The 13001-nt window shown below is 37.2% G+C and overlaps 1 protein-coding gene across 3 annotated transcripts in view; it reads left to right on the top strand.

Moving 5' to 3' along the window:
• Nucleotides 1-13001, top strand: part of LOC125652618 (baculoviral IAP repeat-containing protein 6-like) — a 47979-nt gene that overhangs the window by 8917 nt on the left and 26061 nt on the right. For all 3 annotated transcript variants that reach the window (XM_048881952.2, XM_048881951.2, XM_048881950.2), the window contains exons 9-20: nucleotides 1394-1563; nucleotides 1761-3113; nucleotides 4141-4347; nucleotides 5507-5726; nucleotides 7882-8383; nucleotides 8617-8840; nucleotides 9026-9199; nucleotides 9337-9462; nucleotides 10406-10660; nucleotides 11381-12077; nucleotides 12263-12413; nucleotides 12733-12947. In XM_048881952.2, the coding sequence (XP_048737909.2) occupies nucleotides 1394-1563; nucleotides 1761-3113; nucleotides 4141-4347; nucleotides 5507-5726; nucleotides 7882-8383; nucleotides 8617-8840; nucleotides 9026-9199; nucleotides 9337-9462; nucleotides 10406-10660; nucleotides 11381-12077; nucleotides 12263-12413; nucleotides 12733-12947 (4294 nt within the window). The remainder of the gene's footprint in view (nucleotides 1-1393; nucleotides 1564-1760; nucleotides 3114-4140; nucleotides 4348-5506; nucleotides 5727-7881; nucleotides 8384-8616; nucleotides 8841-9025; nucleotides 9200-9336; nucleotides 9463-10405; nucleotides 10661-11380; nucleotides 12078-12262; nucleotides 12414-12732; nucleotides 12948-13001) is intronic.

The following is a 13001-nucleotide window of genomic DNA, read 5'->3' as shown; positions in this document are numbered from 1 at the left end:
AATCCCCCATTATAAAGCCAAATTCACATACCACCATTTACCACCCTGTTTTCCTAACAAACATCCAAATTAGAGTATTAAAGGTCTATGTATACTGCTAAAGGCATGTGATAAGTGTGTCTGTTAATTACTCCTCCCCTTAGATCACCAGGGAACTGCCATTTGTAGGTCAAATAATAGTCCATGTAATTCTAAATGAGATAATTGTTTAATAGGGCTCAGTGTTGTTTTCTGTTAGTAATGACAAGGACAAAACCCATTTATGCATCTTGATTAGAACAAGTGTTTTGGATTTCAAACAAAAACGAATCAGAATGTGTACATTTGTCCCATGGTCAAAATATGCTTGTAAACTAATGACTTGTGTGGAAGTCTGAATGTTGAGTGGATCAAATAATAAAACTCCCATTTACAAGACATTATTATTTCATAACTAATTTACGAAAAATCTGAGTAGTCAAAAGAAGTGTTCTATGTGAAATGCAATCGCGATATTTCCATTCAATAGTGGATGCATACAATGAAATATTTCATGTTTAATATACATTTCATATCTATGTATTGAATGAATAAATAGCAGATGAATATTAACAGTGTATGACCAAACTCTCCATCGATATGCTTTACATTCATTGTCATATTCATTATATCGTCACATTTTCCAAATCACAAAAGGCGAGATTTAATGAAAATTAACTGCATGCACTATTTCATCATCGCAAGCCATTGTTGAAATGTATACTGCCTCTTCTCTTTCACACGTGGCTCTCTGCGTGACAATTTCTTCGTTTCTCATAAATATGCATGATGAGAATGACGTAATCCGTTATCAATAGAAGTAAAACAGTTAATGGATGTGGCAATGAAAACGTGTTCTTTTTAAACAAAAGTCCTACAGATCGATGACATCTGAACTGTTTCGCGGTTTATTTCTTGTATATATCCCCTTGTTCGTTGGGGGAGGGGGGGGGGGGGGGGGGGGGGTAATTACCAATACACAACACTTGTCATCATTAGTCTCCAAAAAAAATTTCATTAGAAAGACCTGGTAGTATAAAGACTTCTCACCGCCTATTCTTAATGACAAAGAAACATCATTATGATCCTCATAAATGCACCTTCATAACTGCCAATGTTAAACACTCTTGTACACAATGATTTTACGTTTGTTAGTGGAAGAACACCCAACACCCCCTGTTTATGAGAGAGGGGGGGACATCAAAAATGTTATAGACCTTTAAAATAGTATATGTTAATGTGTACTAGAAATGATTAAAAGAAGTTGGAAAAGATTTTAATGAATCACTTGGAACAGTGTAGTAAATTGCTGAAGAAAAAAGATGGAACTTGGACATGTTTATTGCAGTGTTAATGATGGACATGTTTATTGCAGTGTTAATGCTGTGCCAGATGAAACTGATGCTAAGTCTGAGGAGAGCTCTGAGAAAGCAGAGAATGGGGGTTCTACAGACACTGGTGTGAAACCATCCACCACCACCACCTCAACAAGTGGTACATCAGACACCATGTATGAACTTCCACAGGAAAAGTTGGAAAAACCAGGTCAGTTTGTGAAAGAAATGTGTCTCTCTTGGGTTACTAAATGATTGATAATCTTGCAGGAGATTTCTGAGACTGTCATAGTAAATACTGTGTCTAAGTACAGCTCTTGGTAAGGTTGATATGTATTTGAATAAAACAAGTGGATCAAAAATGCCTATGTCATGTACACCTTAAACTTTTTCTTATTACTTTTGTAGATGGCCTGAAAACCAGGAACAGGCCGTGCGAAGATGTGTTAGTCAAGTCAATGTGTATTGTAAGGAAACCAATGCTTGAGAAAAGCCCAGCAGACAAAAGTGCAGGCATTAAAATTTCTAAAGCCAAGAAGAAATCAAGATCAAAACCCCATCCGACACTGTTCTGTGGAGTTTCTCTAAGAAGGACAAAAATTAGTCAACCCACTGAACAGAACAATGTGGAATGTGAAACAGAAGAGGTGGAGTTGATGAACAAAGTGAATGAGGTTGTGAGTAGTGACTCACCACAGATCATTTCATCAGAGGAGCAAAGCTTCTCCAGTGAGGATGACCTAGTAGACAATGAACTCTTACAGTCCACTGTGTTTATTCCGTATCTTTTGGTTCTGTCTTTGAGAGATGACCATCGCAAAGGGAATAAGCATAAAGAGAAGGAACAGAAGAGGATGCTACCAAGTAGCACAAGTCTAAATAACTTAAATGCTGTGCCAAATTTGGGGTCAATTTCCATGATGAATCATGACTTTGGTTTGATTGATCCCATGTTTGATTCAGACCCTGATCCATCGGATATGTTGATTGGTGTGACACCAGGCCCTGTGAGTTTAACGTCAGAGATTTCAACCGCTGGAAGTTCCAACTCCGTTGTGGATGCCAAGGTTCCTACAGTGACCAAGCCAAGTTCCAGTAGACACACGAAGACTGGGAGTGTTTTACAGTGTGTTGAACTACCCGATAGGGTACAGAGTGACAGATTTAAAATCTCTGCTATCTCTCCAACATTAGACGGACAACATATTTTGGTAGTAGTGTCACCAACAGATAGATGCTCAAAGTCCTCCACTAAAAGTAAATCTATTTCCGTAATCACTGATTCATCTCCTAGCATTGAAGCTTCTGGTCAGTTTGATGAATGTGTGACTGCAAACAGTAGTTCAACCTCCGTAGTAGTGTGTTCAGAGAGCATCTCAGAAACTTCAAGCTCTCCAGAGCAGTGTCTTGGTGGGTGTATCCTACTATACAGGTACAAATTTGGAGAGGAGTATGCTCGTGTAGAGGAAATGCCAGTAGTTGCAAAGTACTTGGACCAAGTGGAACTATCTATTACAAGCGTTATTGTGCTGCCACAGGAGTTCAGTGAATGCCAAGAGAGAGAGGAAGATGGACAGGGCTCAGATTCACTGGTAACAAACAGTGTCAGCACCCAAGTGTCACACAATATTCCAGGTCAAGCTGCTGTCACGTTAAGCAATGGCAAACTGTGGCTGTTAAGCTTGAATGATTTAAGTATGGTAGCTGAAATAGCTCCTCCAGAACCCCAGGAGCGATTTGTGTCTGCTGCTTACTGCACAGGTGATATATATTCATGTATATTTTACTTTACCATTCAAATTTCTGTTTTATTTGTGTTAACTTTATTTACAATCACTCAAGGTCCTCCAAATGCAAAAATAAAGTTGACATGGATTATAACTAACTGTATAGCCTTAAACAAGTTTATCACATGAAGGATTGCTTCTGTAGAAAGAGATGCAAAGTTTGCGCATAAAGGGTTCAAAGTAATTGATGGCCGAATGGTCTAGGGCCAGTAAATTATGAATTTGGGCTAGTGCTTTGTGAAGAGCATGTGCCCTTGGTGCTAGTGAATTAGAATACTTGGGTAGTGAACAATAACCATACATGTAACTCAAAGCTGACTGTTTGGAGTGAAAATAATTATAATGCTTAATTCAAAATAAACTCAAGTTTCAAGATCAATTTGAGAAAATTGTTTTCCAAATTCTTTTAATACTGACATTGCAAAGCAAGTTATCAGTGATTAATCAATGACCTGCCCTTGCTTTAAAAAATACTATCCTCATTCCATAGTTTTTATTGTGAATTTTGCTTTAAGTCCTGAGATGGTGTGACCTAAGGAGACTATCTTAGTATTATGTCAGACAGATTTCTACACTCTTGGAAATTGGTTTCTCAATCGATATTGACTGTCTTGGTGTTTTTAAAAAAAGCTTGAGATTAAAGGTGTCAACATGTTCACTACAGAGTACATACTGAACAACTTACTCAGGCGATAATTATTTATTAGTTTTCACAGTTACTAGTATTACAAGAAACAGGGTAACTTTTACGTTTTTTTTATAAGTAACATTTTCATCTTGGGGAAAATAAAGTTTTGCAAATGATATTAAGTGATTTACAATATTATTACTAGTGTGATATTAATTTAAGTAAATGTAATTTGTATTTTTTTATCAGATAGTTATCTAGGCCTTTTGAATTGAATGAACACCTATTGATTTAGACCAAATATACATGTGCACATTTGTAGAGTACGGTCGATGTGTTACTGATTGATAATTGATCATTCACTTTCTTCAAGGTATGGAGCGATTGTGTGTGTGCTCTGCTGAGGGCAAACTTCACTTCTATCAGTTATGTGAGGAGAGTCCTGTCATGTCGGAGTCTGGCTCTCTAATGGATGTAGTGGATGGTGTGTGCAATGGAGAGACTCGGGTGGAACTGGAACCCTCCACCAGTAATGCTGAATCTACAGACTCCAGGGAAAATCTGGACAGAAATAGTCCAGGTACTGTATTAAACACCACATCTTTGTTGTGTGTGGGGGGGGGGGGGGGGGGGGGGGGGGGGGGGGGGGGTGTTGTACAAAACAGAAATCAAAATGTTTCAGTAGGCAAAGTTGTGCATTAACATATAATCAATACAGCTTACTCCTCTTATATTGAAATCACTTACTTTGAAATAAAAGTAATTCGCTAACATTTTCTCTTTTTCTTTTAATTAAAATGTCACTTGATTTGATATCTCTTATATTGAAATATCACATTGTGGGAAGAAAATTAACAGTTTACTGAGCTGTTAATTACAAGTAGTTGTGTTCATAGTGGTTATATTGAAGTCCCTTAATCTTCATCATAGTCAGCAATCATGGTCGGTAAGTTTGTTATCCTGGTAGACAAGTGTCATGAGACCCGTTCTACAAAGATCCATCTTCTACAGTGTAAATTGCATGTTTTTATAATAACAGTCAAATTCTAGAGGGGTCGAGCTGTTCATTGATTGCTGACAGATCATGGCTTCAACATGGCAGCTGGAAAATGCACCTTGATTACAAAAGTGCTGCAGTGTTTTAGATTTCAATGCTGATCATTACTGTAGATCAATATACTTGTATATACATGTAAATTGAACTTTATTTGATGCTTTATTTTATGTACAGTATGTGTAGATATGATAAATTTACAAGTTTCTGTTTAGAAAGCGTATTATCTTAACCTATTTTTGATCATATGATATGTGTAAAAATTACTTTAATTCCTTAATATAAAAATGGAAATCTTGTTCCTGAATTACAATGAATCTGAAGAAGACAATACTGTGTATAAACTTTTGTCAATGAATAAATATTCAATAATTAAAGATCCTTTGGGGATCTCGAATGGAATAGGTCTTCAGTACCCCTTGCTTGTTGTAGGAGGTGACTAAATGGGGCAGTTATTCGGATGAGATCACAAAAACCAAGGCCCCATGTCACAGCAGGTGTGGAATGATAAAGATCTCTCCCTGCTCAAAGGCCGTAAGTGCCGAGCATAGGCCTAAATTTTGCAGCCCTTCACCAGCAATGGTGATGTCTCCATATGAGCAAAAAATTCTCAAGGACAGTAAACAAAATACAATTATGAAAGTGTTAAAAAAGTTTAATGATTTTCAATATGACTTTTACACAGGCACTGAAGTTTTAGCCAAGAAACCTTTAACAGTGGAGAACCTGATGCTCCTTCATAATCTAATCCAATTTGAAAACTTGATGCCACGGTTCACAGCCACTGTTCCATCCTGCTGGACGGAGATCCAACAAGAACAGCAACAGAGGCGTCACCCACAACATCTACAACATCAAGGGGAAGCCACTCAGCACACACGCACTTGGAAACTTCAACCAGACAGGTAGGATTTATGAAGTTTGTCAAAGTTTGCTATTCCGGCATTTTTAGGGCCCCACCATTTGGCAGGTGCCCTATAGTATCACTGTCTGTCCATCAGCACTTTATATGGCACATAATAATTGAAGTTTCCATGGGAAGATTTTCATAGATTTTATATATGATAACTTGAATTAGGCAGAGGAAGACCCATCCATTATTTCAGATTTATCATCTTTGTTGTTACAGAGTTATGGGACTTTAAAAAAAATTATATTAAAAAAATAATAGCATTTTTTATGGTGTGCAATAATTTGAGATAACTTGTAGAAGATTTTCATAGAATTTAAAGGTCAGGTTTGGATTAGGAAGAGAAAGAACCATTTCAATTTTCAGATTTATCAGTTTTGTTGTTACAGAGTTACTCCAATTGAATGTAAATATCAGAGACAAATTAGGTGAAATTGTACTGGATATGATATGTTTTATAAAGCAAAAGAAGAATTAATCTTCCTCTAAAGCTTTAAAATCTTGATTTTTATGGGGGTTTGGGGGGGGGGGGGTGTCTAGAAATGCTGTTATACTGCACATAGACCTTTTTTTTTTCCATTGATTTTGCATTAGTAAACATGTACAAACAACATGGCAGATGCCTAAGTATCGCTAGATTTGTCAAAATAAAAAAAGGAACTATTAGATTATTCAATGATTTAGGCAAAAATTGAGAAACAAGAAGAGAAAAAAAATTACTTTTATCGCAATTCACCTTTGAATTTGAACACTGGCCGATATAGTATTGCGTTGTGTGACGACACAATTGAATCTGTAATACAATTGCGAAATGCAACAGAAACTCTCATTGGTCCATATGTATATAAGTCCGCCCAAATTCCCTTATACAGGAGTATAGTCGGCATTTGAAAACATGAAGGCCAAATGGAAACAAACTTCAAAGGAAAAAAGAGAAAAAGTTGTATTCTTGTGTTGTTGTTTCATAAATTTAATATTAAAAAATTCCTAACATATTTATACCCCCCGCAAACGAAGTTTGGGGGGATATACTGGAATCACTTTGTCCGTCCGTTTGTCTGTAGACGCAATTTGTCCGAAGTTTATTTCTGATACCACTGGACATATTTCATTCAAACTTTATGCACATCTTCTATATATTATGTAGTTGTGCATCTCCTATTTTCAGTGAAATATTTTAACAGTTATAGAAGTTACTCACATTTTCTTTTCATTTTGGTTTGGGGGTTGCGCACTTTGTCCAGAGTTTAATTCTAATACCGTTGAACAGATTTGATTCAAACTTTATTCTCATCTTATGTATATAATGTAGTTGTGCATCTTCTATTTTCATTGAAATATTTTAACAGTTATGGAAGTTACGGACATTTTCTGGTTTGGTTGTACTTGTAGTAATAGACACAATTTGTGCAGAGTTTATTTCTAATACCGTTTTACGCTCATAAGTCAATCAGGAATTGAAGAAGTGGAAAGAAGTTCAACAATGAAGTTCAACTACATTTCTTCTCATCCGTCCGTCCGTTTGTCCGTAGACGCAATTTGTCCGAAGTTTATTTCTAATACCGCTGGACATATTTCATTCAAACTTTATGCACTTCTTCTATATATACTAATGTCATTTATTTACTGACAAAATCAATGACAAAGTAAAGTTGGCATAACATAATCTTTAACAAAGTGAATATAAACTAAAGACTAGAAGAGTTGACCAGGGATTTGCAATCATACAGCCTAAAATGTGCCATATAGTATTCATTGTTTATATTAAGCATATTTTTAATATTTCATGTACTGCTGTACTGTAGAATATACACTTCTGCATTCACATTTGCCTGTAGATAATGTGAAAATATCCAATGTGCTTGCATTAAATATTTCCCATCATCTTATATGCCCCGCGGGGGGTATTAGTCCCATTAGGACAGTTCTATAATTTTTTTAAAGTCCCATAACTCTGTAACAAGAAAGACGATAAATCTGAAATAATGAGGGGTCTTCCTCTGCCTAATTCATGTATATGATATATGTACATTGTTGTGTCTCTCCTACAGTACAAATGTACAGTGGTGATGTTTCTTATCCTATTCCTTCATGTTCTTACTTACAAAGTAAACTACCGTGTTTTGATATTTATGTTTTGTACATTTTAGTTCCACTTGGGATGAGCACCTGTTTGAGATTGTGCTGCCTCGTCCATGTTGTGTTGGCCATGTTGACATCAAATTCACATTGCACCCCATGTGCACATCACCTCCAGATGTTCAGATCACACTGCTGAAGCAAAATGTCACCACTCTCGGTCGTCAGTCTAACACCTCACAGCCAGTGGAAGTCGACAAATCCATTGACTTTAAAATCGATGCATTCAGTCAGTTCCAAGAAGAGAACACCAGTGCCAACTGCACTGAAAAGACCAGCGGTCGAGTCACTGAGCACATCAACAGTGTGTTGGACCCCGAGTTTCTAGAAGACCATAATGCTGAGATTTTGTGCGGGCCCGTCAATCTGTCCTCGTTTCTCGACCTGTCTGGGAATGGAGGCCTGATAACACTGACAAGTCCTCAGTTGTTAAATGCCAAACCAAAGGCATTTCTTCTGCATATTAAAGGCTTCCATAGCAAGAACGATGACAAGAATAATGAAAAACAGAGAGTGAGTGTTAAAATGATTATTTACATGTATTTTCACAATTGTACACAATTTATATTTTTTGTTTACAATGTATATAAAGCTTACTAATTGTAGGTTTGATATGGTACATTGTAATTGATGAAAACTGAAATCCTTGTAATTATTCTGTTTTGATGATACATTATTATGACCCCTGTAAACACTGTAAAAAGAAATTTGTCCTCAAACTTACCATTGTGATTTATATGTTCCAGGAAATGAGAAAGAAATCTACATCCAGTTCTTCTACACAGAAGATGATTGTTATGAAGTCAGCATTTGACAAAGACATATTTATCCCCACCAGTAAAGTGAAAGAAGCCATGACTTCGTCTGCACCGAGGCCCAAGTTTGCAGACAACTTCAGGGGCTGTGATTGGATACAGGAGGTTTCTGTTACAATTAGAAAAACAAAGCGAACACAAGTACCAAAAGAAAGGTATTTTACATGAACCATATGTTCATATACTGCATAACTTCATGAATAAATCCTAATGCTTACATTGTGTACAGTACTTATCATCATCGGTGAGGCATATTCCAAATGCAGGGATGATCTTTTACGTGTCTGTCACTTGATCAATGTACCGCTCCTGTGGATTATGATTAATTTGCTTCTTACAGGCTTCAGAGAAGTACAATGGTGGAAAACTTGAAGTTCCATGAACGTTTGATGGCTGCTGTTGGAATGAGTGATGGTTATGTATTTAGCGGGATCAGTTCAGACTGCTACCAAAACATGGCTCTGGATGTTCTGTTGTGGATATCGGGGGTGCAGATGAATGACCCAGTTAAAAGGTAAATGATATACTTTTAATTCTTATTCTCAGAATTGCCTTTGGTTTGGTGCTCAACAACTGAGGACTTGTTTTCTATAGATCACAATTTTTGACGTTAATTTAATCATTTTTAATGTTTGATATGTATGTATTTAGAAGTGTGAACAAGATCGTCCCCTACACTCTGAAGGCCCATTTAGATAGCGTGGTGAAAGCCTGCTTCATACAGGGGACCCGGACTACAGCACACAAGTGTTCCCGACTGCTGGCCATGTGTATGGAGTAAGAGACTAAATTTTGAGGGAATATTGACCTATCAACTTGATAGTTCATAAGTTAGGGCTGAATGAATAGATCTATAATCAATATATATCATTATTTTTGTGATCTGATTCTCAATAAAAAGAGAACTTCATATTGCTGCATATTCACCTCTACAACATGATTTATGCATGTTCGAATGACTTGGTTTAAAAACAAGTTATTAAAATGACATTTTATGCACCACTAAATTTGCAGAGTGCCAAAATCACAAATTTTCTCGTTCTACAGTATGTGAAATATCATCACTCTTTACTGTTATTTAACCGTTCAAAGGTGTGGGCCCAGTTCACTCAACAAATATTGATAAAATAAATCACTACTGTTACAGTACAGGGTTTTCTGTAACCAGTTATGGAAGAATCTGCATTTTAGACACCACAAAATTAATTGAAATGGAAGAAAATTTTAAAAACTCGGGTAAAACTTAAATCGTGTATTTGAATTGCAAACACAGAAATCATGAAGTACACCATCATTCTATGGTGAAGTGATATTCAAACTCCTTTGTTGATTAGGTTGTTTATACCAATGACTGAAAGTAACCAACAAACAACATTTCTATTTTGGCTCGTTATTCAGGGTTAAATAATTTAATTATACTCAAGTTCTATCATAAGTATATTGTATATGATTAAATGATGGGAGGAAGATCCCACATGATCATGACATTTGGATGAAAATTTCATACATAAAATGATATCCCGACTCTGAATTCACTTGTCACTAAGTTTGCCATGATGGACTTGGCCCTGGCTAGGCGGCATAGTGTTCCATTAGCACAACTTGTTCCTTTGAGATGTAATATTACCTTCAATGAAGGTCATTTAAACAAATTTAGTATGAAGAATGCAAAAAGAGTGAACTTTTTGTAGGTTTTTATTTTTATGTGTATTTGTTACAGACAGTGTAAGAAGATGGCAGATCCAGACATGGCTCCCAGCTTTAGTTACGGCTTGCTGCATGCACTGCTCTGCGCCTTCCCCCTGCTGCCCTCTGCTCAGTATGCTGGAGCAGTCCGCTGGTTCTTCACCATGCTCAACAGAGTGAAGTGTATGGACATCACACAGGTCTCCCAGGCATGCTCAGATCTTCTGGTCCATGTCTCCAAACAGTACAATGAAAGGATGTCTCCTCTCCATGCCCTCCTCAAATCCAGGTAAGAATTCAAAGAAAAGGGGATCACTTTTGTGCAGTTTTTGTGGTGTGTATTGGTACATGTATATGTAAGTATGTACATGGATATACCTATGAAAGTCACCTTTGGTAGAAATCAAGAAGAAAAACCATAATATAGCAGATGCACTATTAAAGTATTTGATCAGTTCATGCATTGCTAAACTTCCATTGTAAACTGACGACATCCATCACCTATGGAAATTTCAAGACTGGACACATTACTGTACGTTTACATGGGAATATAGATCAGATATACTGACATTGTTTTACAGCAAAAGCAATTATCTGTTTTAGCTGCAGTCTGCTTTGGTGGTTTGATATTGACAATATACATGTAGTATGAATTATGGCCCTGCCTTCATCAGTGATCCATCCATGAATTTAAGGAGTTACCCTAGATATGAAGCTGGTGGCTTTTTAAGGGATTTTATTTCTTGAGAAATTTGTTGTCTTGTAAATGTACATGTTCTCATCCAATTTTGAAGAAAAAGTTTCATACTTCATCCTTCTAACATTTCCTGTCTGCTGAGTTTATATGGAAGCATAAATAGAAAAGAAAACTAAACTTTTCTTTGTATTACATGTATTTCAAAGTCAGATTAGAAATTAAAGATTGGTTTGGAATTTACCACCACAGAAACTTGTTCCAGTCAGAGGCACTGTGTCTTCCTCTTAGTTAAGAATTGCATTCTATCTTCAGATTTGGTTTGTATGGTCATCCATTTGACTCCGACCTGTTTGACATTGAGCTGCCCCTTGCCCTGAAGCAGACAGTACCCTCTGTGTCTTTCACCACTCTCAGTAGCAGCGGCAGTAACTCCACCACAACAGGCAACACCAACAACAATCTGACCACCTCTTCCACCTCCGCATCAGTAACAGACGAACTGGACTACTACGACCTCTTTAACCCTCCATCAGACAAATCCCAGAAGGTGCAACTGGAGTACGCTAAAGGCAGTTTGTTTGGTCTGATGGAAGTAGAACCTTTACACTTCACTTGTCATTCAACCAGTGATGGAACCAAGATGGAACGCATGGATAACAACTCGTCAACACAAAGCACCTCCATGGGAACGGCAGGGTTGTCTGGGACTATCAACTTTGGAGAGGGCATTCCACCACAGGCCACCGGAAACATTGGGGCTTCAACACTGGCATCGCTATCCTCCAGCATGGCTGTGACCAAGCAGCACTTGCATGAACTCAGTAGTAAATCATACCCAACTTTCAAACATAAGATTATGCACATTAAGCAGATACTGTCAGAGGTTGGAAAGAATTTACCACCAGAAGGGAAATCTACCACCAGTGACCACTTGATGCCTCCAACACCCAAGTCCACTCCAATGGTCATTACTCCACCCCTGACCCCACCCAATGAAACCTTCCAACAGGTGAGACACATATACATGTACAGGTATATCCTTTCTTATTCATTAAGAAATTAAAACAGAACTTTGAGAATTAGAATTTGTTGCCAAATGTTAAAAGGATGAAGAGGTTTACAATGTTTAATGGAAGTACTGTAGGCTTGATGTGCATTTTGATATGACTTTATTTTACAAATGTGATACTTCAGAACCAAAACACGGCCACCCCTGTTGCTGATGGGAAAGCAGATAACAATAAACATTTCTCTGCTAAGTCCGCTTTGGGAGGGCTTCCAAATGCTCAGACCTTGTTACAACAGCCTCCTCTACAAGTTCTAGTGATTGAGAGAATGCACTCAGGTTTGTTTATTCTGATGATTTGCTTGTGGCTTAGATATAAAGGTCAAGATCTCTTGCATGACCTTGATTTCGGGTAATTATTAGGAAACTTTATGAAAGTGCAAGTTGCTGATATTTCAGGGAAGATTTTGTAAATTTTGAATTGGAATGCTTGACCAGATTTTTTAATCTTTGGTTATTAATATTAAATTCATTATGGATCTTGTATACAGTTAAACTAGGATTATTAAATCATATCAATCTTGCATCTGGGAAGTGAGATGTTGTGGAATGAATAAACACAGTGATCCCTAGTAATTTCAAATGTTTATTTTGACAGGTGCTCGTCGATTTGTGACCCTTGATTTTGGGAAGCCAATTGTTCTGACAGATGTAGTCATTCCAGCGTGTACTGATTTGGCTTCTTTGTCTATTGATGTGTGGGTCCAGGGAGAGGAATTAGATGGTCAGCGATTTGTGGTGGCTTCTGATATAGGTGTCAGGTCACTTATAATGACGGACATAATGCCACCTGTTGTGTGCAGGTATCTCAAGGTAAGGAATGATGCTCACTATAAAGCTTACTATGAAGCAACTGTCATTTGGAAG

This window comes from Ostrea edulis, chromosome 5 (assembly GCF_947568905.1).
Source record: "Ostrea edulis chromosome 5, xbOstEdul1.1, whole genome shotgun sequence".
NCBI classification, from domain to species: Eukaryota; Metazoa; Mollusca; class Bivalvia; order Ostreida; family Ostreidae; genus Ostrea; species Ostrea edulis.
The sequence above is the reverse complement of the archived record's forward strand: the minus strand, read 5'-3'. Positions and strand labels throughout refer to the sequence as shown.